The sequence below is a fragment of the Calypte anna genome, chromosome 21 (assembly GCF_003957555.1).
Source record: "Calypte anna isolate BGI_N300 chromosome 21, bCalAnn1_v1.p, whole genome shotgun sequence".
NCBI lineage: Eukaryota > Metazoa > Chordata > Aves > Apodiformes > Trochilidae > Calypte > Calypte anna.
Genome location: NC_044266.1, coordinates 5,368,997 through 5,392,269, shown reverse-complemented (window position 1 = coordinate 5,392,269; position 23,273 = coordinate 5,368,997). Strand labels below are relative to the sequence as shown.

Sequence of the window (23,273 nt, the reverse complement as noted above, 5' to 3'; positions counted from 1 at the left end):
TCCCCTTCTCTCCCTGCCATTTCTCGGCCCTGCTGACTCTTTCTTCACACCACAGTGAGGGGGGGTCCCTCCCCTCAGTGCCTCCCCACAGGTGCCAGGGGGGGTCCCTCCCCTCAGTGCCTCCCCACAGGTGCTGAGTGCTTCACCCCACCCAGGGAACGGGCCACAGGGTCAAGCTTCCCCCGGTGCCCCCTCCAAACGAGCTGCATGTGGGGTTGAGGGGAGCCTTGTAAGAAAATGGCCTCGGAGGCAGTGAAGGTGATCGTGCGGTGCCGGCCCATGAGCGAGCGGGAGAAGGCTCTGGGCTGCAAGGAGGTGGTCAGCATGGAGAGCACCCGGGGCCAGTGCTTCCTCCAGAACCCCACGGCCACCAGCGAGCCCCCCAAGCAGTTCACCTTCGACGGGGTGTACTACCAGGAGCACAACACGGAGCAGATCTACAACGAGATTGCCTACCCGCTGGTGGAGGTGAGCTGAGGAACTCTGCGTGGGGAGGTGATCCCCGTGGGGAGTGGGTTCAGGGAGAGAAAACAGCCCCGTGGGCTCCTTCACCAGGCTCAGCTGCGACCCTGAGGTGCAGAGAGGAGGGTGAAACAGCATCCCAGGGAAATTTGGAACAAAACAGTGGGGAAATTGGGAAGAAAAGAGCTTTTTCAAGAGCCAGTGGGCACTGAGGGTAGAATTACATTTAATAGTTTAGGTGGATGTGAAAGGTGAACTCTCTGAGCAGGCCCTGGAGATGGGAGAGGGACAGAAACTGCAGTGATATGAGAAGGGGGACAAACAAGACTCTCCATGATTTTTATACTGTCAGGCAAGAAACCTTAGAGAAGACAAAGAACCTCAGCCTGTATTAGAGTAACAAAATGAGTGGGGATATATTTATTCCCATGTTAACACACCACTGTGGTAAAGAGGGTGAGAAAGGAAGCAGTGAAGCAAAAATTCCCCAACCCCCCTTAAATAAAATCAATATTGTTCAAAGAAGAAATAGGGACAAAATAGGTACTGAGAACTTTGAGATGGAAATCTGATCAGGAGAAGAACCAGGGTCGGAAACAGTAGATTATTAGGTTAACTGATTGATTTTTTTATTATGTTTTTTTTTAAGCCTTAAGAAATTCTAATAGGTTTTGTTCCTACCATGTTTGTCTGAAATAAAAACAACTGCAAGAAGTGGAAGTGAGGCTGCCTGTCAGCCAGCTTCCCAAGGGAAAATCATTCCAAGCCAGAGATCATCTCCTTGGCCACCCTACAATCAAGTAGCATCTTTAGTGGCTCTCTGGCTTTCATAAGATTTTTCTGCCCTATGGCAAAAATATTCTGGTCTTCAAAGCACTGTCAACTGCCCTTCTGCTTTTCAACACCTGCAGTGCTTCAAGTTTTCCATTTTGAGAGAAAACTCTCAATTTAGATGCTAGCAGAATGTGTTTTTTTATTATACTCTGATGGCCTCTGAAGATCAAGCAGTTGTTTTAGGTTAACTTCCAGGTTTTCCTTTTAAATACCTTTTAGTAAGTGCAGTAGGATCTGGACAATGGATTTCCAGTTGTGCAAAGATCATGGCTCTTTTTCCTCCATTTCCAGGGTGTCACTGAAGGCTACAACAGCACCATATTTGCCTATGGCCAGACTGGCAGTGGGAAGTCATTCACCATGCAAGGAATTGTGGATCCTTCTACACAGAAAGGGATAATACCCAGGGCATTTGAACACATTTTTGAGAGCATACAGGTAGGTGTGCAAAAGGTCCTGTTGTAAGATGGTGTGGTGGTAAGAAAGGTGATTTTTGTGTCATAGCCCAAGGAATGAGTGCAGGTCACACTCAGGAGCAAGACTGGGGAGAGGCTTTGGGGTCTGCTGCCTCTCATCCAAGAGCTGTAAATAGTCAGATGAACTGCACCCTCACTTCTGCTGACTTTGTGGACTCACACTTGAGATGTTTAAGGACCAAGAGTCCCTAGAGTGAATCTGTTGAGTGTTTACACCTGGGAATGAAATGCCAGGAGGGATTTGAAGAGGTGCTGAAGGCACCCAGCTGGCACTGAGGATCTGCAGGGACTGCCTGCTTGCAAAACCTTACCCAAAAATTGTTCCTGTTTTCTCCAGTGTGCTGAAAATGCCAAGTTCTTGGTGAGAGCTTCCTACCTGGAGATTTACAATGAGGACATACGAGACCTTCTGGGAGCTGATACCAAGCAGAAGCTGGAGGTGAGGTGGAATCAGTGTGTCTTAATTAGCAAGTGGCTTAATTTGCATTAGTGCCTCACAGAAGTGCAACAGCATGCTCTGTCAGAAGCTGAACACCAGAATATGAAGGTGTAGTGATGAACATGGAAGCCAAGAGGAGATTTTGAGGGACTTTAGTCCAAATCCAGTGGCAGAAGGAAGAGGATTCAGTCCCAGGTGTCCTGTTTGGTGGTGATTGGCAGCTTGGCTGAAGCTGTGTGCAAATCCTTACTGAACAAGGCTGGGATAAAGTGCTCATGGGGCACTTTCTTCCTAATCCTCTTCACCTCATTGCTGTCTCTGAAGCAGGAGGATTCTGTGCCTTATAAATGTTTAATCTGATCCAGAGCAGCTGTGGATGATCTCATCTGTCTCAAACAAAAAAAAGTTGATTCTTTTTTGAGGGGACAGAGTAGATACTGCTCCCTGAGGGAACACAAGGGGAAGACAAGTGATTTCCAGGAGCACAGGAGGACAAACTTCCAGAAGTCCTAATCAGGGGTCTGAGTTTTAAGGCAGTTTACCTCTTGGCTTTGCAAATCTTTTTGCACGTATTCCTGGAGGGAGCTCCAGATCTCCTCTCCTAATTTACTTCCATACTGCCCTGGGGAAGAAAACTGAGGCACGAGCACCATCTGGTGCACAGCCGTGCTGAGGTGGTGACAGAGCCAAACTGCCTGACAGGGCAGATGTTTATTGACTGCCTCCTGCCTTCCCGGGAGGCAAAACCCTCCCTGCTCCACGTTGTCAGCATGCTTTGCCTGTGTCAGTGTGGAAAGGGAGGGTGGGAGAAGGGGCCTCACTGCCTGGGAAGAGGCTTGCTGAAGTTCCTCATCCTTTTGGTGACAGCGGTTGCCATGACGACCGCGGTTGGCACTGGGAGGGCAGGAATTGGGCAGAACAGTTTCCAGGGTAACACAGTCACACCGGTGACAACCACTGCCTGTGTCTGCCTCCACCCAGCAATTAAGGGCCGTGTCCTGCCCAGACCAAAGCCCTGCTTACTGCTTGCTTCTGTCTGTCTCAGTTCTCCTCCCAAACCCCGTTTCTGTTTGCTCCTCTGCCTTTCAACCCCAGTGACTTTGGTGACTCTGAAGCCCACAGACACCTCCCGTGGAATGAAACACTGTGCAGAGCAGGTTTCATGGAGCTGCAAGGAAAACATTCATGTCAGACTGTTGTGAGCTTAACCAACAGCTGTGTCCTCAGTTCTCAGTTGGGTGTTCCACAGGGACTCTGCAGCATCCTCAGATACAGCCTGGCCAGTGGGTTTTTTTTTTTAAAGCTATTATTACTATAACTTCTGTACTGAGAGACAAATCATCCAGTATTGTACTACTTGTAACACAAAGCCCAAATGATGTTCTTCAGTGACTGCTAGAGCAAGATGTAAGAATTGCATAGCAGTTAGAGGTTAGGTATGACTGATAAAATTTTTACAAGTGCCTATGAGAGGATGGTAATAATAGGGCTTGGAAATGGGCTGAAGTAACCTTGCACAGTTCTTGTCTGATCTATTATGGGGTGATACTGCTCAACACAAGTAGTTAATTTTATATAGTAGTCTTCAATAATAAAAAGAAATAAGCTTGTTTAGTTTCTCCATAATTTTCCCTGAAATTATGCTGTTTTTTCCTAAGTGGTTAGCATGTATTTATTGTGAAATTGGAGAGTGGAATTACAAGGAACCATATTATTTTTATTTCTGTAAAAAAAGTCACAAAAAAAGTCACAGTGCATGAACAGTCTGGCTGTGATTCTGTCACTGGATTCATCCTAGACAGCCCCAGCTTTAGAACAGGGCTAAAATCCTGCCTGCTTTAGTTCTCAGGCAGTTATTCTCTGTTCTCTGCAGGTTTTGGAACAACAGACACTCAATTTTGTGTTGCTTCTTGGGGTGTGTGCATCTCTAAAGCACCTAAGGGTCCTCTTTGGGTGTCCCACTGCCACCCTGACACCAGGTTGTGACGACCACATCTGACACAATAAGAGTTTTCAGTTATCAACTTGGCAGATGTGGGGTGTAATGTTGCAGTTGAAAATTAAGTCAGCTTGTTTAAAATTCCCAGTGGGCAGGGGGGTTGGTGTAGGAGTGCAGGGATCTTTTGATGGGTTTGTATTTTTTTATGTAAGTTTGATGGATCATTCAAGACTTTGAACAGTGCAGTCATTTATTACTGTGCTGTAGGATTAGTTTTTTTCTTCTGCATGACTGATAAACTGCTGAAAAGATGCTGCTGGATGTTTAACACTATCTCTATCCAAGTGCCTAAATAGGACCTGAGAGAATCTTAAAAATTAACTAATCTGGAGAAAAATTAATATAATCCGCCTGTGTGTGAGGGAGGTGACTTTGGGAACTTATTCAGGGAGATGAAGACACCCTCTCAGAGGGGAGGGGTTCATCAAAGCACCAGTAACAATATCTGTGACTACTGAATCTCTGCTTTGGTTTTTAAAAAGCTCCCTATGACTGAAGAGATATTGGAGCCTTTGCCATAATAGGTGAAAAACATTCCAGTGCCTATTTTTAAAAATCTGCAGCTTAACAACAGGGGAGGTAGAAGGCGGCTCAGTGCAGGTTTCCTGTGGCCTGGGAAGTGTCTGAATCAATCAGCAAACTTTTAACTTTTGCCTGCTTTCCCTCTGCAGAGCCATGAAGGTGGTTCTCTCTCTTTTTGTGTCGTTTGATTCCTCCTTCAGAAACTCTCCAGCTCTGTTTCTGCCTTTCTGCAGTTTAATTTCTCCTCGCTCCAAACTCACGTAGCCCTCAAGCTTCCAGTGTGCCTTCCCACAGCCTGGGGCCATTTTATTTTTAACCTCTTGTGCCTTGTCCCTCTCTGCAGCTGAAGGAGCACCCCGAGGCAGGGGTGTACGTGAAGGGGCTGTCCCTGCACACCGTGCACAGCGTGGCACAGTGTGAGCAGCTGATGGAGCTGGGCTGGAGACACCGAGCAGTGGGTTACACCCTCATGAACAAGGACTCTTCCCGCTCCCATTCCATCTTTACTGTCAACGTGGAAATCTGCACTGTAGGTAGGTAGCTGGGTGTCCTAGCAGAGTGCAGAATCTGTGTGGTCTCACCAGCCACCCCACAATAAAAGGTAGAGCCAAAATGACTTGAGGTCCAGAAGACATCATGGATGTTCTTCACAGTGGGAAATGGCTGAATATTCAAAGTCTTTTCTTTCTTCCCTTCCCCCTTGGGAGAGAAATGTCTTGCACTCAAACTCAGGTCACATTTAATTCTCCTTCCATGACTTCATCTTCTCAAACCCAGCAAAGGGGGCTAAATCTCCTGGTCCATATGATGGCTTGCAGCTCATGCCTGGACAAACTTGCATCATGATCTGTCTTGTCTGACCTCCTTCACAGTGCAAGGCTGATCATTTCACCCAACAGTTCCTTCACTGATCTTAACCAAAGGGCACATCTTTTAGAGATGGAATAAAAGAATCCCTTAATAACATTTTGATGACTAATTTTCCTTTCTCAAATATCTCATTTCCTTTGGCATTTCTTAAGCTGATGAAGCTGTCTCACTGGGTCTGAACATGGACCTGCAAAAGGTTTTCTTCTGGGACTAAGAAAGGAAATAGTCTCCTATGTTCTGCCTAGTCCTTGACCCCTCTTGGGTGAGGCTGTGAACAGCTTGGCTCTGCTTTCTTCAGCTGTTTCAGTCAGGGGGAAAGTTACAAAATGCTTTACTAAATTATGATTCCAGATGTTGATGACAGTACCTCATTTTCCTCTATCCAAAGTGATGTGTGTGGGATTTTGGGAATTTTTCAATTAGCACAGCTGCTGGTTCCTAATCCTTGCATTATATAGGCCCATAAAATCCCAACTTTAATCCAAAAAAAAAGAAAAAGAAGTATTTACTTTCCTTTTTTGTGTTCCAGAGGCTTCAGGGCTCTTAATTTAGTTGAAACAATTTCTCTGATGTAAAGCTTTGGAAACTTGTTGCATGGAACAGGATGGCAGGTGGGGAAACCTGCAGCTTGGACAGTTAAATGGGAGAGAGCTGGAAGATTTGAGGAGAAAATTGAGGGTTCTGGCACAATCCCTATAGCTGGATGGTTCTGTTGGGGTAACAATTAGTTGAAATAGTTAATGAAGTTGGTGTTTTTGTTGCCATCTTTAGGCTTTTTGAAGAGGTGTGTGGGAAAGTTCAAACTCACCAGTTGAGCCAGTAGTAAATTATAATTTACAGGGAACAGATATTTTAAAGGACCTCTTTGCAATTATGTGGACTAAAATTACTCTTTCTTTAAAGTATCAGATTCAGGATTTATGGCAAGCACCAGGCTCTCTGGCTGCAGATGTTTGAAATGCCCAAGTCACCATCAGTATTTTTACCATGTTTAGAGCAGCAGATGTTTTATTCCTTTATGCTGTGCTGAGGGATTGATTTGTTAATGGGAAAGATGTTGTAGATTGTGCCACCAGCACTGCCCAATGGGCTGCACAAGAACGAGATGGGCAAGACTCTTGGGCTGCTGCAGACATTCTAGAAAGACTCTGGGGACATTGTTACACCATGGACACTAAACCACTTAGCTCCAAGATGGAAACAAACAGCCTCTGTGGGTAAAAGAACTGGCAGGAGGCAAAGCAACTTTTTAGTTGCTTGACAGTGTTTACATAAACCAGGGGAAGGAGGGAAAGGGCTAGAAAACCTATTTTTTGGTGACTGACCACTCCTCCCTGTGCTCAAAAAGGGTAAAGAGAGAGTTGCTGTAGTTAAACTCTATCTGTGTTTTTTTTTCTCCAATTCTCCCATGTCCTGACATGCCAGAAAAATCTGAAGTGAAACAACATGTTTACTGGGTGGCAGACATTTGGTTCTACAGTTAACAATCTATTGCTGTGACTGGGGAAATACCCTGGGACAAGAGATTTCAGATTTTTTTGGTGTTTACTTTCCCCCATACATCACATTTTCCCCTCTGCTCCTGTGAGACTCTACCTGGAGTTCTGTGTCCAGTTCTGGAGTCCACAGCACCAGAAGGACACAGAGCTCCTGGAAGGTGTCGAGAGGAGCCACTGGAATGCTCAGAGGGCTGAGCAGCTCCCTGGGAAGCCAGGCTGAGGGATTGGGGTTGTTCAGCCTGGAGAAGAGGAGGCTCCCAGGGGAGCTCAGAGCAACCTTCCAATATCTGAAGGGGCTACAAGAAAGCTGGGGGAGGGCTTTGGACACGGGGGGGTAGGGAGAGGACAAGGGAAATGGGTTAAAACTTAGAGAGGGGAGATTGAGGTTGGAGATGGGGCAGAAATTGTTTGGGGTGAGGGTGCTGAGCCCCTGGCCCAGGTTTCCCAGAGAAGCTGTGGCTGCCCCATCCCTGGCAGTGCTGAAGGTTGGATGGGGCTTGGAGCACCCTGGGCTGGTGGGAGGTGTCCCTGGGCATGGCAAGGAGGTTGGAACTGGGTGATCTTCAGCATCCCTTCTAGCCCTAGCCATGCTATGATTCTATTCTGTGTTTCTATGTTATTCATTGCTCCTCATGAGGTGTTGTTCACAGCCATAAATCTTATCTCTGACTAAATTCAAGGCTATGTTTTGTAGAAATCTGTTTGGAAAAGGCTGGACAGGGTTAAAACATTGATGTTCTTTTTGCTTGGACTGCTCGAGGAGCTTTTTCCTTGAACTTAGGTTGTAATGATGAGTTGTTGTGTGGGATGACTGGGATGTGGACATTCTGTGCATGTCCAGAAAGCTGGGGAGCCAGCTGTTCACTCCAGCTCACACCTTCTCTTGCCTTAAAGCGTGATGATAGGAATGGCACCAGCTCTCTGGGGCTGATTCCTCACTCACTGAGCCCCAGCTTCTCAGCTGGGTGGTTTGGGCTGAATTCAGTCCTGACTTCTTGCACTTCTCCTGTTTCTTGCTGTGTTCCTTCATTTTACTTTCTCCCTGAGAACATCGTGAGTTGAGGAGGAACAGCAGCCACTGAGCGTGCCTGTGTGCTGCACCACGGTGCTGTTTTGCAGCTCCCTGGATAAGAAAAGGGATCTGCTGGGCTCCTTGAACCTTTAAGCTGCCTGTGATGGTATCTGATGTGATGTTCTTTTGAAGCATAGCAAGAAACTTGTTGGATAGATCCATTGGTTAGGTTTTAGGTTGGATTCCAGTCTTAGAAAAGCTGTAGTTCATGGAAAAACTGTTTCCCTATGCAGGGTCTACTCCAGCCCGGTCTCTAGAGGTGACCCTGCTGCCTGTGTCTCTATGTCCCATACACCTGGAAGAAGCCTGCATTTTTTTTCCTGTGCTCTCCAACTATCTCTGCCCCAGTTGCTGCCCACTGACTCCTCATTTCATGCTTCCTTCTGTCTCTTCAATCATCAGACAGTGTTTAACTTCATGAAATAATTTGTGGGGGGAAAAAAAGTCATATAAACTTCTGGTCAGCCCTTGCTATTTGCAGAGGGCTTTGCCTGAAATGCTAAACACTGTGGAAAAATGTGGAGAGCTCACTAGGAGAGTAATAATGAGTGTGAATTTTCACTGTTTAGGATCTCATTCAGGAAAGCACCAAAGCATGTAGTTCTAAGATTAAGTAGGTATTTATTCCCTTAAGGGATTCAGGGACTAAATGCAGACGAGGAGCAGAGCTTGAACTGGAAGGTAGTATCAAGAGAGTCCTGTTTCTTGACTCTTTTAAGAAGAGCCTAACCTGGAATTATTTTCTTGCAGATCAGCAAGGGCAGGACCACCTTAGGGCTGCAAAACTCAACCTAGTGGATCTGGCAGGCAGCGAGCGCCAGTCCAAAACTGGAGCCACAGGAGAGAGGCTCAAAGAGGCCACGAAAATCAACCTCTCCCTCTCTGCTCTGGGCAATGTCATCTCAGCTCTGGTCGATGGGAGGTGTAAGCACATCCCCTACAGAGACTCCAAGCTGACCAGGCTGCTGCAGGACTCCCTGGGAGGGAACACCAAGACACTGATGGTAGCCTGCTTGTCTCCAGCTGACAACAACTACGAGGAGAGCCTCAGCACTTTGCGCTACGCCAATCGAGCAAAAAACATCAAGAACAAACCCTGTATCAATGAGGACCCCAAGGATGCTCTGCTGAGGGAGTATCAGGAGGAAATTAAGAAGCTGAAGGCCATTCTAGCTGAACAGATGGCCATGAATAACTTGTCAGGTAGGAGAGCCCTTAGTGGCTGCAGAGATGTTTTATCTTCTACAGAAAAAAAAAAAAGTTTTTTACACATAAAATGCTGACTGGATTTCACTTCAGTCAGTCCCTTACCTGCTGAAGGAAGAGTTCTCCATTCTGAAAATGGACCTTGCCTTTACTGTTGACATTATTCCATTGGTAAAGACCAGTTCAGTTCTCCAGTATCTTCAACAATGGCAATTTCTGTTAGAAAATGCTGATGTGATGAAAATCCTCAGCTCTTCTTGGTCATTCTGGCTAGAATTTGGTCAGTGACAAAAGAGGGGCTTCATCTGGCAGAGCAAAAATGAGTTGAGAGAAAAAAAGTTAATGTCAATTCTTATAAAATATATATAATTAAATGTATTTTTATTACTAAAATAAATAACTAAGTTAATATATTTATTACATAAATTAAATATAGGTTTTCAAAGTTAGTGTTCAGTCCCTCTTCTCCTACACTGTGAATTTTTGACTCCACTAGTAAACCTTTCCCCTGCTGACAGCAAATTTGCCCTTTGGAGAATGATCCCCTAAAAAAGGGCAACTTTCAACAGGGCAATAAAGCTGTAAGATATTTTTTCCTCCCTTTCTGCCACCTGTCAGAAACAACTCTGAAGAAGGAAGGCAATTTCTTTGCACCTTTCATCTTCTTCCTGGTGTCTTTTATCTTCCATATCCGTTAGCACAGCCCTGGAAACAAGTCTCTTGTTCCTCCATAAAAAAGATTAGGTTGATATTTGCTTTCACATACTTGAGGCTGAACCTCTCCCCCTCCACTCTGCACTGATTTCTTCTCCCCCCACACCTCTGGAGTCCAGGGCCAGTGGGCGTTTTGGCAGCACAGCTGCTGGCACATGTGATGTTCTTTGCTGGCAGACAGGTTCTTTGTTCTGTTTCCAGGCATTCTACAGACAATCCCACCCAGTTCTGAGTGAATTTTATTTCTGCTTTGCTTTGCAGGGCTTCTACCTGCTGAGACTGCTCACCTGGAAGAGAAGCCAGCTCCCCTCCACAAACTCCAGTTAGATATTGAAGCAGAGAAGCAGCTGATCAGAGAAGTAAGTCAGGAGGGGGTATCCTGTAGTGTCTTTGACTAAGAATTGTGGATTTTTATAGTAGTAATTAAAAATATGGTGCAGGGCTGTGTGGTTCAGCCTTTTCAGTACAATTCCTTGTTTTTTTGGTCCTTGGGCTTCTCCTATGGACAAGACCTTGTGTTGATGGAGCCTTATTTACAAGTCCATGTTCTCTCACCATTGTTCCCACCACCCTGGAGATGAATTGGAAAGGATTCCCAAGAAGAATTTTTCAAGTAACTACACGTGAAACTTCAATTCCTCCTGTCAGAGCAGGGAGAAGTGGGTGGGAGGGAAGCTATAGTCAGAGATGTTGGGAACAGATAAAGAGGGGATATGGAAGCCAGGAGGAAAAATGAAGATTTGGGAGCTGAAAGGAAATAAAATTCCCTCCTTCCTCTTTACAGAGCTCGTTCCAGGGTGCCACATCTGCCCAAGATTGTGGATTCCAGGGCTAACCAGTCACCTTCCATCAGTGCTCAGTGACTTAAATTACAGAACATGTGAATAAATACAGGATGATAAATTTTATTGGGGGGAACATAAGATGTGACCTACAAGGACCTAGATCTGGCAGGGCTGTCATGTCAGGATGTCTGCTGTGCCTTTCAGGAGTATGAAGAGAGGTTGGCCCAGCTGAAGGGCAGCTATGAGGCAGAGCAGGCATCCCGTGCCCGCCTCGAAGAGGACATCAGAAACCTGAGGAATCACTATGATCTCAAGCTCTCTGCTCTTCAGGGGAACCTCAAGAAGGAAAAAGGTGTGGACCAGGCAGGTGGAGGGTGCTCAGCTCAAGCTGAGGGTTCCCTGATGCTTTAGACACAGACTGTTTTGGCAAAATCAGTTTTGTGACTGCCACTGTAACCTTTACCATGGCAGCAACTGTGCAAGTGCTGCCTGGCAGACACAGCAGTCCCTGCTCTCAGCTCTCCCTTATCAACACTTAACATCAACATCCCTTATTAACTCTGGCTCTCCTGGGCCACTCAAGACTCTGTCCTAGCTTTGTCCTCTTCCTTATTCCCCTGACTTATCCCAGTTAGGACCAGCCTGGCCCTACCCTGTGAGCCTTGAGGCCACGAAATGCCATTTTTACCCACGCAGATGTTTTGCCCAGAGATTTGAGGTGCAGAGATGACTGCTCTCAGCAGGCACTGCTCTGTCAGGTTCTGACTGGCTTTGCACAACTCACATGCCCAAGATGAGGGTGGCTGCAGCAGTCTCTGTCATCACATGCAAATGGGATGCAGCCCTGGATTATCACCACCATCACTTTGCTGGAGGGTGGATATTCCTCTCACATGCCTATAAATTGTTGACAGCTATCCTCTTCACTACTGTTTTTCATTCTGACCTCTGCAGTGTCTCTGAGCATGTTTTGCAATGTGCTTCTACAGCACTTATTGCCTAATATTAATTACTGAACCTATAGTCTTAATTTTTGATGCTATCACTTTCTAAGCTGAGAGGCTCTTTCTCCCCAACTCCCCTCTGATTACAAGCGTGCACCCCCCTGCCTCTGGCATAGATCAGTGGTGTGAACACGAGGACCCAGCCTCTCCCAGCCCTCTGAAATCTGCATTCCTTACCTGATACACCCTCTGGGTCTTTGATGGCTTTGAGTGACCAGCATCAATAACCAACCTTTTCCTTCCAGACAAAACCTCTTAGCTTTTGGCAAGGACTTTGTGTGACATTTTCATAAATCTACCCTCCTGTTTCACAGAACTGATTATTGACATTTTGGATATTTCCTCTGTTACTCTTCAGCTGCTACAAGGACTGAAACTACTCCTGACAAGACCTGTCTGCCTGAAGACTCTGTTGCTGCAGCAGATGAAGAACAAACATCAGCCCAGGTACCCTTCAGGCAACTTTACCCTCTTGGCTGCATAAACCCCAGCAGGCAGCATCGGGCTTCATCTCTGCCAGTGCTCACCCTGTGCCTTTCCAAAGCCATGCCTTTGGTTTTCTCTTGTCCTCAGGGCCTGGCAGCACCTCGGGCTGTCCAAGAGGGTGGTGTTGTGAGCAGGGGGAGTGCTGGAGCAGAGATGGCTGTTGCTGCTGAGGGGATTTCAGTGCCTGCAGACCAGCAGCGGGTGCTCGCCAGGTCAGTGGCTGCGCTGCTCCTGCTCACTGCCTCCTGTGCTTTGCTTCAGGCACACACCAGCAAGGAGCAACCCTCTTCTTCTGTGATATTACAACTTGTTGAGCTTTGCATGTGGGTTCAGCACAGCACACAACTAGGCAGATGCTTGTTCTTTACCCCCAAATTAATTTTATCCTGTTTGGGCAGAGAGGGAGTTCTTACCTGCGGCATCCAATGGTGCCGAGTGACAGAATTTATCAGAGAAAAATCTGGAGAGGTTTGAGTCAGCAGATGTGGATGCACAGGAGTGATCTCCTGCTAACAGATCCTGTCTAGATCTGTCAGCAGGGAAGTCTCTTCCTTCTCTGGCTTTTTGCAGGTGTTTATGAGGAGTTGATTAAGTTGAGTCTGGCAGTAGATGACAGAGCTTAAGTGCCCAAACAGCTTATGGAGGCATCCTCCTTTTCCTCTTAAAATGACCTTTTGAAGGGCATTTAGAGCCCTCTTGTATCAGTTCAAGTGAGGCAGAAGCCTTTTTGCTGCTTGCTGTGCATATGGGTGGAGGAGAGCATGTCCTCTGTGACTCTCCCTTGTCACAGGGATCCCCCTTGCCTCTAACTCATGCATCTGACAATGTTTGCAAGCCACCAGCTGAAACTGACATAAAAAATTCCCCAAAAATCATGTTATAGGGGCAGCATTAGATCCAGGGTCTGGAGCATGGGGCTGGGATGGGAGGGCTCCTTGGTCTGGTTCAGAAATAAACACTTTAAGCAAATTCTGCTGGTTTTTCTCTTTGACTCTGTTCCCTGGAGGTTTTTTTTAAATTAGAAATGCTTAATGTAAGGTATTTTGATAGAGTTTGATTCTGAAATGTCTTGTGGCTTTTAGACAGTCATTCAGCTTTACAGTGAGCTCTAGTGGCACACACTCACCCTGTTAGGCCTCTCCCAGGTGACAAAGGAGTTATTAAGAAACTGGAATTGTACTGCCTGTAATGTGGGGGCAATGCTGTCTATTCATGGAGAGGTCTCTAAAGAAACTATTCCTTTTCACTATCTATCAGATCTATTGAAGCATTCCTCTTTGTGACAAATACATGAAACATGGTCTTCCAATCCTGTTGTGAAAACCAAAGCTCTCTGCAGATGAGGCAGGAGGGTTTGGTTCTGCAAGTGTGGGGGTTTTCAAAGCTGCCTGTGAAAGGCTTTACACATCAGGATGCTGCCAGAGCTCTGATACTCACTCCTCAGAGCAAGGATTCAAGGATTCATTAAGCAAATGAAACCAAAGACAGCTTGGCAAATGCAGGATGGCAGAATAGCAGGTGACCTCTGGTGGAGAACGAGCTCTGTTGGATGGGTTTGAAGGTAAGGAAGAGGCTGTTATCAGTGGATGTTTGATCAGCAGTGGGATTTCCTCCAGTCTGAGCTATCTGCTCTGCTGCAGATCCCTGTGCAGACAAAGGGAACAGCTCTAGAGCACAGCTTTATTCCTGTGTTGGAGCATTGCAGTGTGGATGTGAGAGGAGCTTGAAATCAAGCAGCAACACTGGGGTCACCCAAGCCATGAATCCTGGCTGACACTGCCACAAAAAGGAAATTGTGCTGTGGCTTCCAGCCCTACCACTCCCAAATCCACCATTTAAAATATTTGTTTGTGGATTTTTTGGCACATTTTGTTGCTTGCCTTGAGAGGCTTTCATAAGAAGAAATAGGAACAGAAATGTAAATTCCACAACAGAGGGGTTTTTTAAAAGAATTCTGTGAGCATAGGTACAGGTTTCCAGATATACTTGTTGGCAAAGGAGCTCAGAATAACATGTGCTTTGCCTTGGGCCCACAGGAGTTAATAAAAGAGGAATTTGCCATGGTTGCTCAGGGCAGCAAAGCTCAACCAAAACTAGTTTTCTCTCCTGTGTCTTCCCAAACATTATTCAGGTGAGGACATGAATCCTCCACACTTACACAGGCTGTTCTTTGCACTGCTAAGAGAACTCTTTGTCATTCCCAGGCTGCAGATGCTGGAGCAACAGGTGGTTGGGGGGGAACAGGCAAAAAACAAGGACCTCATAGAAAAGCGGCAACGCAGGAAAAAATACGCAGACGAGCGGAGGATGCAGCTGGTGGCTGCACTGCAGCAGGAGGATGAGGACAGCAGTGACTGGGTCCTGCTTAAAGTCTATGACTCCACCCAGGAGGAGGTTCGAGCCAAGAGCAAGCTGCTGGAGAAGATGCAGAAGAAGGTGAGCAGCTCCCTGCTGAAGATTTAGGGATTATCTTGTACCCACCTTTTTTTTTTTTTTTTTTTTTTTTAGGTTAAGGTGGTGTTTGGGGGCAGTCTGCTTAGAGCATGACTCTGGTTCTGTGAAATGTTTCATACACAGGCCTGTGTTAGTGCTAATGAGGTTTGTATGTGTGTTTTTATGAAATATCAGATAAAAGAGTCCTCAGGGTAGTGAATTCAATGGCTGAAACTCCAAACCCCATCTGTTTTCAAGGACGGTCTCCTTGTTGTGTAGCACACTGGCTGGAAAAGCATGGGATCATACAGTTGTTTTGGTTGGAAAAGACCTTGAAGAACACTGAGTGTAACTGTTAACCCAGCACTGCCAAGGCCACCACTGACCCATGTCCCTCACACCACATCTCCAGGGCTTTGCAGGATGCTCCTGGACCTCTTGGCCAGCTGTGGAGCATGCCTGGAGATGGGAGAGGATGCAACTCCCTCTACTGACCTCTGCCATCTATTGCAGAGATCCCTCCAGGTTTCATTGCCCAGCTCCTGGAAGAAATTACACTGTGAAAAGCTTTTTTTTTTTTTTTTTTTTTGGGGGAGGGGGGCAAAAAAGTACAATAAAAACGATGCTCTTAAATTTTAGCTGTACTTGAAAATCAGTTTTTCTCTGATAAGACAGAATTAGAGGATCTTAGAAAATTGTGTGTACGCACAGTCCTAAATCAGCACTTTAAGAACTTGCCTTATTTCTCTGTTTAGATTATCAAAGAAATAGTGCACTTTTCTCACTAGTTAGGAACTGCCAAGAGTTCATTAGCACTGGATGCAGATCACATTGTGAGATTACCTTAAGGTCCACTGGAAGACTCTGCACTTTGGGGAAACACAAGGAATCTTTCATTAAAACAGATGTGAAATAATCTCTCCACACAAAGCCCATCCTAATTGCCAACTCCCAATTAGAAATATTCCCAAATATTTATGCTTTTGTGTGTGTCTTTCAGTCCCTCTGCCTGACAAATCCCTGCTGTTGGTCTCTCTCCTTTATAACCCCAAATATTTATTTTGGTTTGATGTCCCAGCTGCGAGCTGCCGAGACGGAGATCAAGGATCTGCAGTCGGAGTTTGAGCGGGAAAAGAGCGATTACCTCAGCGCCATCCGCCGCCTGGAGCAGAAACTGATGCTCTTCCAGCAGCTGCTGGATCGGGTGCAATCCCTCATCCGGAGGGACTGCAACTACAGCAATCTGGAGAAGATCAAGAGGGAATCCATCTGGGATGAGGAAACAGGCTGCTGGAAAATTCCAGAGCCTGTCATTCAGAAAACGCACCTGCCCGCAGGTAAGAGGAGCGCGGGAGGAGAGGGTTGGGCCCCGCTTTCTGGTGAAATCTTCTGTGCAGAAGAAGTTTGTCTAGAAAATGTTAATAACTAATGGAAAGGGTAGTGTGGATCCTTTGGGAATCTGTGAAGATCCTTCTAGAATTTCTGTAAGCCCAGGGAGTGCACTCAGGAGTGCCAACTGCCCCAGAGACCGTGACCCTTTAGCGCTGTCTCTTCTCACAGCAGTCCCAGCCCTGCCACAGCCCAGACCTGCCAGAAAGAGCCCTGAGAACAGAGAGCAAACGGTACAGTGCATCCCTCCTTCCTTTTGTCTGATTTTACTGATTTCTGCCTTGTTTCTAAGCTGTGACCTGAGGGCTAGCACAGCCCCCGATGCTGCTGTGTTTTTTTGCTCTCAGCCCGAGGAAGATCGCTACAAACTGGTGCTGAACCGGAGTGACAGCGAGATCATTGCCAGCAACTACTTCAGATCCCCACGAACCAGCCGGATCCTCCAGCCCGACCTCACCAAGAACCGAGGTAAAACCCGTCTGTTTTTCCATATATATCCACCCTTCACCTTTATTTTCTTTTTTTCCGGAAGGAGAGCTTCTTTGACTCAGCACCCACGACCTCACCAGGGATTTTTGGCAGGCCGAGGTCGGCTTTTAGCATCCTGCGGGGATGGCTGCCGACTGCAGTCCCCTCCTCTCCTCTTTCAGCTGCCCCGGGGCCGGAGGGACCTCGGAGCGGAGCCCCCGCCATGCCCCGGCCCCGGCCCTTCCGCCTGCAGGCGCTCGCCCTGGCCCCGACAACCACGACGCACAAAAAGGGCTCCAACAGCCACCCCCTCTGACCCCAGCACCGCTGAGCTGTCCGGCGACGCAAGAAGACCCAAATAAAAATCTCTGTGGTTTTGCACCGAAACTCTTTTGCTCCACACCAAGGTGAGGAACAGGGGAGGGGACCGAGGGCGAGCTCGCTGTCGCCACATTCCCTTGCGCCCTGCAGCCCCTTTCCCCCCGCAATAAACCGGTCTGACACTGCTGGTTTTGAGGTCTTTTACTGGGATACGGGAGCTCCCGCTCGGGGCGGCGGGGCTGAGAAGGGTTCGGATCGGGGCTGAGCAGGGCTCGGATCGGGGCTTGAGGAGGGTTCGGATCGGGGCTGAGCATTCGCTGCCCGCAGCGGTGCCGCCGCCATCTTGCTGCCCCTCAGCGGGGGTTCACGGCGGCGCGCGGTGATTGGCTGCAGGCAAGGAGCTGTCTGGTGCTGATTGGACGGCGTAGGCGCGGTACCTGGCGCTGATTGGCTGCTCCTTCCCGTTCACTTCCGGGGTGTTTTGGCGCCGGTGGCCAAGATGGCGGCGGCCGCTCTCCTGCTGTGGGGGCTCCTGGCAGTGGCGGCGGCCGGGGCTGAGGGGGGACCCCGCACCCTGGTGCTGCTGGAGAACGGCAACTTGCGGGACACGCATTCGCTTTTTTTCCGCAGCCTGGCGGGTATGGCTCGGGGAGGCTCCGGCGCCGGGATGAGGGAGGAGATTGGGGTTCTCTGGGGCTGAATGGGGGTGTCTGGGATCCCCTCGTGGGGCTGCGGGAGGAGAATGGGGCTGAGGGGGGTGTTTGGGGTCTCCTGACCGTGCCGAGGGAGGAGATTGGGGTCCTCTGATCAAGCTGAGGCAGAAGAGTGGGTGTCAGGAGAGTAGGGTCCCCCGGCTGGGCTGAGATTGTGGGGTTGTGGTCAGCTAATGGCTTGGTTTGAGCAGGTGCAGTTACTCGGAAGTGAGTGAATTGCAGAGTGAAATTACTCAAAAAAGAAAACTAATTCTGTCCGGAACACCTATGTGGGCTGAGGGAGGGGATTGGGGTCCCCTGGGAGTGAAGGTGGTGGTGGTTGGGTTCCTTTGATCAGACTGTGGCTTTTTTCTCCTTGGCTGTCTCTAGGATCACCCTGGGGGTGCTCTCTGAAAGCCCCATGGCCTCTTTTTCCAAAACACTTGGAGTTTTGTTTCCCCAATTCAACAAAAGTTTATTGGGGAAATAAGACTCAGCATCTTGCTGAGTAGTTGTAGCTGTAGCTGTAGCTTTGCTGCTGCATGTGCCAGTTTTGTGAAATACAAAAACTGTCAATTTCTGTCTGGTGCCTGCAGACAGGGGCTTTGACCTCACTTTCCGCACGGCTGATGATGCTGGGCTGTCCCTGATCAAATATGGAGAATTTCTCTATGACAACTTGATCATCTTCTCACCATCCATTGAAGGTAAGTGCAACTCCAACCCTCTTGGAGATTGCTGGCATTTTTCAGAGGTTTTTTTTAACTGCTTTGTGAGTTTTAATGAAGTGTTGGGTTTTAGATGTTATCCTTTGTGTTACAGATGCTTTCAGGCTTTTAACAGAGATTCTTTAATGCACAATAAAAATGATTTGGTGTTTTGCTGTGGTTAAATTCAGGCATGGCATTCTTTCTGACAATGAATCTTGAATTTCTGGTGTGTACTTTCAGATTTTGGTGGAAATATCAACGTGGAGACTATCACTGCTTTCATTGATGGTGGTGGCAGTGTCCTTGTTGCTGCCAGCTCTGACATTGGTAAGTACAAATGCTCAGCACAGCAAATTAGCACCTTTTAGCTGCTGCTTCTTTCTGCAGAAAGCAAACAGTTTATTCATCCTTTTCTGAGTTCCTGCAACAAAATGGTGGAAAAACAGCTTCTTGTTGTGAGCCTTAAAGGTGTTTGCTGTGAGGAAATGGGTGCTAAATAGCCTTTATTGTTGTTTTGAATGCAAACTTACATGGGGCAGCTTGTCTTGCACCTTAGGGTTCATCTTGTAGGGTGACTTTGAGCTGAATTTATGTTCTATTTTGAAAGTTGTGTCCCAGACATGCTGTGTAATAGGGAGTTCTGTCCTTCCAGGTGATCCACTGCGAGAGCTGGGCAGTGAGTGTGGGATTGAGTTTGATGAGGAGAGGACAGCTGTCATTGACCATCACAACTATGACATATCTGACCCAGGCCAGGTAGATGGATTTGGTGGCACATTTTGGGTTTTGCTAATGAGAATTTAGGTGTCAAGATGTAGGGGTGAATCTTCTGTCCTTGGTGGCTGTTTTTCCTTCCATCCACTGTCTTTTCTCTCAGCTTCCTCCTACAAAAGTCTGCTTGACAGCACGACTTAACACTGCAAAGCTGTGTCTGTCTGGGCTCTTTGTTCTCAAATCCACCTTTCTGAATTTCCTGGTGTGATGTTTCCACTGCCTTGGGTAGTTTCACCTCATTATCCTGTCCCAGTGGTACTGGGTTTAATTGCTGGGCCAGTGTTAAACTGTGACAGCAAAAGTACAAGCCAGAAAATCACCTTTATCCTGGCCCAAACCAGGACACCCAGGCAGTGCCACCACCACTAACAGGGGTTTAGAACCATTCTGATGTGGGAAGGGGGATTTTCAGTCCCAGAGATCAGAACAGAGATGTTTTCATTTCTACAATGATTTCTCTCCCTAAGAATCATCCATTGCTTTAAAATTAAAACCTATATTAAAGGCTGAACTAAAAATATTCTGCTAATTTTTATTTAAACTGTTGAGTGGATGTTGTCCTAGTTTTAGGGGATGTAAAACACTGGAGGTGTTACTGTCTTCATCAAAAGGAAGTTTACACTTTATGCATCAGCGTGTGTTTAATTTGATCATAATTCCATTTTTAAAAATGCTACTTTTCTGCTTTTCTAATTGCATTGTAACACAGCTGCTGGGGTTTAAGTTGTCTGGAAAAACAAAATTAACTTTAAAATAACCAGAGAAGGTGTTGCTGGCACCCACCCCAGGCTGTGCAGCACCTTCACCCCCAGCTCTCCCGTTTGCAGCACACGCTCATCGTCGCTGACGCTGAAAACCTCCTGAAGGCCCCAACAATTGTGGGGAAAGCAGCTCTGAACCCCATCCTTTTCCGAGGAGTTGGGTAAGCAGCCTGCAGGGTGGGAGGAAGAAGGGAGGTGAAGTGTGGAAGCAGCACCAAAAACTCAGGTGTTGCTGTGAGGTGAACACAGGGCTGTGGCTCTGGAACAACTGATCTCTCATGATTTCAGCTGGTGAAGAGAGGAAAATCTCCAAAGCAGCTTAATTATTGGCTTAGGAATGTTTCTTAACATAAATTAGTGAAGCTTGAGTTAATGTCTTGAAGTATTTCCTTTCTTGGTGTGTGCAGTTGTCTTGCCACATCTGAAGGGTGAGGAGGTTGAGTCTGGTGGCTGCACCTTCCTCTGGGTGGGGGCTGGGGGTGTCTCCATGCTGCTCACCCTCTGTCTCCTTGCTAGGATGGTGGCTGATCCTGACAACCCACTGGTGCTGGATATCCTGACTGGCTCTTCCACCTCTTACTCCTTCTTCCCAGATAAGCCTATCACTCAGGTATGCTCAGTTACTTTTTCTCCTCTTCTGGGCTATACTTCTCCAATTTAGTCCCTTATATTTCTGCAGTTCAGGGAAAAGTACTTGAATGTTTAATCTCCTGACACTTCCAAAATCCATCAGGATGTTGTCTGTTTTCTGACATTGTCCTGGGAATCTTCCTCTTTGCTTTCTCTTGGTGGAGAAGTGCCCAGTGTGAGGGGTGCTTTGGAATAAAGGTTGGATTAAGTCACAATCTCCTGGTTTCATTCCAGTTGGAGAAGCTGTGAATCCAGTACTGGTTATTCACAGCTTCTTGGCTTCTCCTTCACTACAGACTGTGCTAGCTACAGCCAGACTGTTCCAGCCTGTAGCAAACCAGAGATTAACCCTCCTTTCCTCATCCCTAAACACTTTCCTGCTCAGTACCCCCACGCTGTTGGGAAGAACACCCTCCTGATTGCTGGACTCCAAGCCCGGAACAACGCCCGCGTTGTTTTCAGCGGCTCTTTGGACTTCTTTAGTGATGCCTTCTTCAACTCTGCTGTGCAGAAAGCTACTCCTGGCTCCAAGAGGTACGTTGGCTCCTCAGCTGAGGAATATCTGGGGAGCTGTCGAGTCAAGAAAGTCCTGGGAAATAGACAAGAAACATTTGTGTTGTCAGAAACAGCAGAAAGCTGGAATTAAATCAAGGGTGATGTGTTCCTTCAGCCTCAGGGATCAAAGTGCTTTGGGAATTCATTCCCTCCTTAAACTCCAGCTACCTCTTTGTTTCTTTCCCATCTATGAATGGTTTAAATTATTTCTTTTTTACGTGGATTTTTTTTTTTTAGCCACCTTTTCTCAGCCTTCCTTCACCCATAGGTACTCACAGACAGGTAATTACGAGCTGGCCGTGGCATTGTCCCGCTGGGTGTTCAAGGAGGAGGGAGTGCTGCGTGTGGGAGCCGTGTCCCACCACCGCGTGGGGGAGCTCACACCTCCCAACGCCTACACCGTCACCGATCTGGTGGTAAGGCCACCTGCTGGGAGCCAGCAGCAGGGACAGGAGGGGATGTGGATGCCGGTTTTGGACATTTCAACTCAAAACGGGCTGAGGTTGATCTTCAGGCATCACTGCTGAATTTCAAACTCCCTTCCAGGAGTACAGCATTGTAATTGAGAAGCTCTCTGATGGTGAGTGGGTCCCCTTTGATGGAGATGACATTCAGTTGGAGTTTGTCCGCATCGATCCCTTTGTCCGGACCTTCCTGCAGAGGAGTGGTGAGGAACACCCCTCACTCACCTCCCCAGCCCCACGTTTGGGGTGGATTTGGTTTTTTTCCTCACCTCAATGTCCCCTCTGTCCCTCCCTCAGGTGGCAAATACAGCGTTCGCTTCAAGCTGCCAGATGTCTATGGAGTGTTTCAGTTCAAAGTGGATTATAACAGGCTGGGTTACACCCACCTCTACTCCTCCACCCAGGTAGGGTTGGTGGGGAATTGATTGTGAAGGTGGTGATTGATTGTGAAGGTTCAGAGGTGAACTGATTGTGAAGCTTTGACTCTGGGCTGCTCCCTTCCCCCCTCAGGTGTCCGTGCGTCCCCTCCAGCACACCCAGTATGAACGGTTCATCCCCTCAGCTTATCCCTACTATGCTGGTGCCTTCTCCATGATGCTGGGGCTCTTCATGTTCAGCATTGTCTTCCTGCACATGAAGGAGAAGGAGAAATCCGACTGAGCTCCCTGTGGGAGGAGGAAAAGCTTTTTCCCCAGCACCAGGCAGGGACGAGCAGCACGTGGGACCCTGGTTTGTAGCCCTGTGAGGACTGGGAGGTGCCAGGCACGCTGTTGGGGCTGTGTTTGGTCTGTTTATTTTTACACACGGGGGGTTACTAAGAAGGAAAATGAGATTTTTGAGGGGAAATGTGTCACTGGAAGCATCTGGAACCTTGACACTTCTGCTGGTGTTCTTGAGGAGTTGGTGGTGTTCATCTCACCCCACCTTTTCTGAATAAAGTCTTGTTCCTCTCACCCTGGGTTGAAATCAGCAAATTCACCTTATGGAGCTTTTGGTTGGGTCCCCCAGGTGGCACCTGGGGATGTGTCCCCGTGTCCCCTTTGCCAGCTCAGTGTGTTCTGTGGGGCTGGAGGTGAGGGGACAGTCAGAGGGTGGTGAGCCTGGAGTACCCTGGAAAGGAAAAGAGGGGGTGTGGGGCGTGAAGAGGGGCTTGGGGCACCCTAAAGAGCGTGTCAAGGAGTCTGGGGTACCCTCAGAGGCACACTGAGGAAAGTGGGGCACCCCAAAAAGCAACCCCCTAACTGCTCACCCAGGGCCCTCAAAATAACAGAGGGGGTCTGGGGAGGAAAAAAGCAGCTGGAAAATGCCCATCCCAAGAAAACTGGGGACAAAGTGGAGGAGCTGATGGGATGGGGGGGTGGGCGTGGGAGGGAGCCGTGTAGTTCTTGGGGTTCTCTGGGGCTGCTTGGGGGCAGAAGAAAGGGAAATGGCCCTGGGGTTCCTTCCCTCGCTGCCTGGAGGGCTGCGGGCTCAGAGACTGATGGAGAAAAGGGTTAAATAACGGGATGGGGGCGCGGGGGAAGGATCTGAGGACTCGGGGGCAGGATCTGGGGTCCCCCGGGAAGGATCTGGGGACTCGGGGGCAGGATTTGGGGACTCGAGGGAAGGATCTGGGGACTCGGGGGCAGGATTTGGGGTCCCCGGGGGACAGAGGCCCCGCCCACGCGTGGGCTCAGGGCGTAGGGCCCGCCCCCTCCCTCCAGGCGCC

At 47.9% G+C, this 23,273-nt stretch overlaps 2 protein-coding genes across 2 annotated transcripts; both read left to right on the top strand.

The window, feature by feature from the left end:
* Positions 1 to 237: 237 nt before the first annotated feature.
* KIF17 (kinesin family member 17) lies at positions 238 to 17,175 on the top strand. Its single transcript, XM_030463771.1, has 14 exons — positions 238 to 468; positions 1,588 to 1,734; positions 2,110 to 2,211; positions 5,076 to 5,265; positions 8,924 to 9,376; positions 10,355 to 10,452; positions 11,083 to 11,230; positions 12,241 to 12,329; positions 12,456 to 12,580; positions 14,573 to 14,804; positions 15,880 to 16,138; positions 16,362 to 16,423; positions 16,538 to 16,658; positions 16,841 to 17,175. The coding sequence occupies exons 1-14, from the start codon at positions 238 to 240 to the stop codon at positions 16,972 to 16,974; spliced, it is 2,391 nt and encodes a 796-aa protein (XP_030319631.1). The 3' UTR covers positions 16,975 to 17,175.
* A 288-nt stretch (positions 17,176 to 17,463) lies between these two features.
* On the top strand, positions 17,464 to 22,518 carry DDOST (dolichyl-diphosphooligosaccharide--protein glycosyltransferase non-catalytic subunit). The gene is made up of 11 exons (XM_030463772.1): positions 17,464 to 17,617; positions 18,268 to 18,378; positions 18,622 to 18,708; positions 19,034 to 19,137; positions 19,983 to 20,077; positions 20,433 to 20,526; positions 20,932 to 21,080; positions 21,370 to 21,517; positions 21,648 to 21,768; positions 21,863 to 21,969; positions 22,076 to 22,518. Exons 1-11 carry the CDS (start codon positions 17,479 to 17,481, stop codon positions 22,223 to 22,225), a joined length of 1,305 nt encoding a protein of 434 aa, XP_030319632.1. The 5' UTR covers positions 17,464 to 17,478; the 3' UTR covers positions 22,226 to 22,518.
* The last annotated feature ends 755 nt before the right edge of the window (positions 22,519 to 23,273 follow it).

Excerpts from the sequence above, each read along its gene's own strand:
- KIF17 (XM_030463771.1), top strand. The coding sequence starts at position 238 with ATGGCCTCGGAGGCAGTGAAGGTGATCGTGCGGTGCCGGCCCATGAGC. Across the intron at positions 1,735-2,109 it reads ACATTTTTGAGAGCATACAG|TGTGCTGAAAATGCCAAGTT; the intron begins GTAGGTGTGCAA and ends TGTTTTCTCCAG. Across the intron at positions 16,424-16,537 it reads CTGAGAACAGAGAGCAAACG|CCCGAGGAAGATCGCTACAA; the intron begins GTACAGTGCATC and ends TTTTGCTCTCAG.
- DDOST (XM_030463772.1), top strand. The coding sequence starts at position 17,479 with ATGGCGGCGGCCGCTCTCCTGCTGTGGGGGCTCCTGGCAGTGGCGGCG. Across the intron at positions 21,081-21,369 it reads GCTACTCCTGGCTCCAAGAG|GTACTCACAGACAGGTAATT; the intron begins GTACGTTGGCTC and ends CTTCACCCATAG. Across the intron at positions 21,769-21,862 it reads GACCTTCCTGCAGAGGAGTG|GTGGCAAATACAGCGTTCGC; the intron begins GTGAGGAACACC and ends TCCCTCCCTCAG.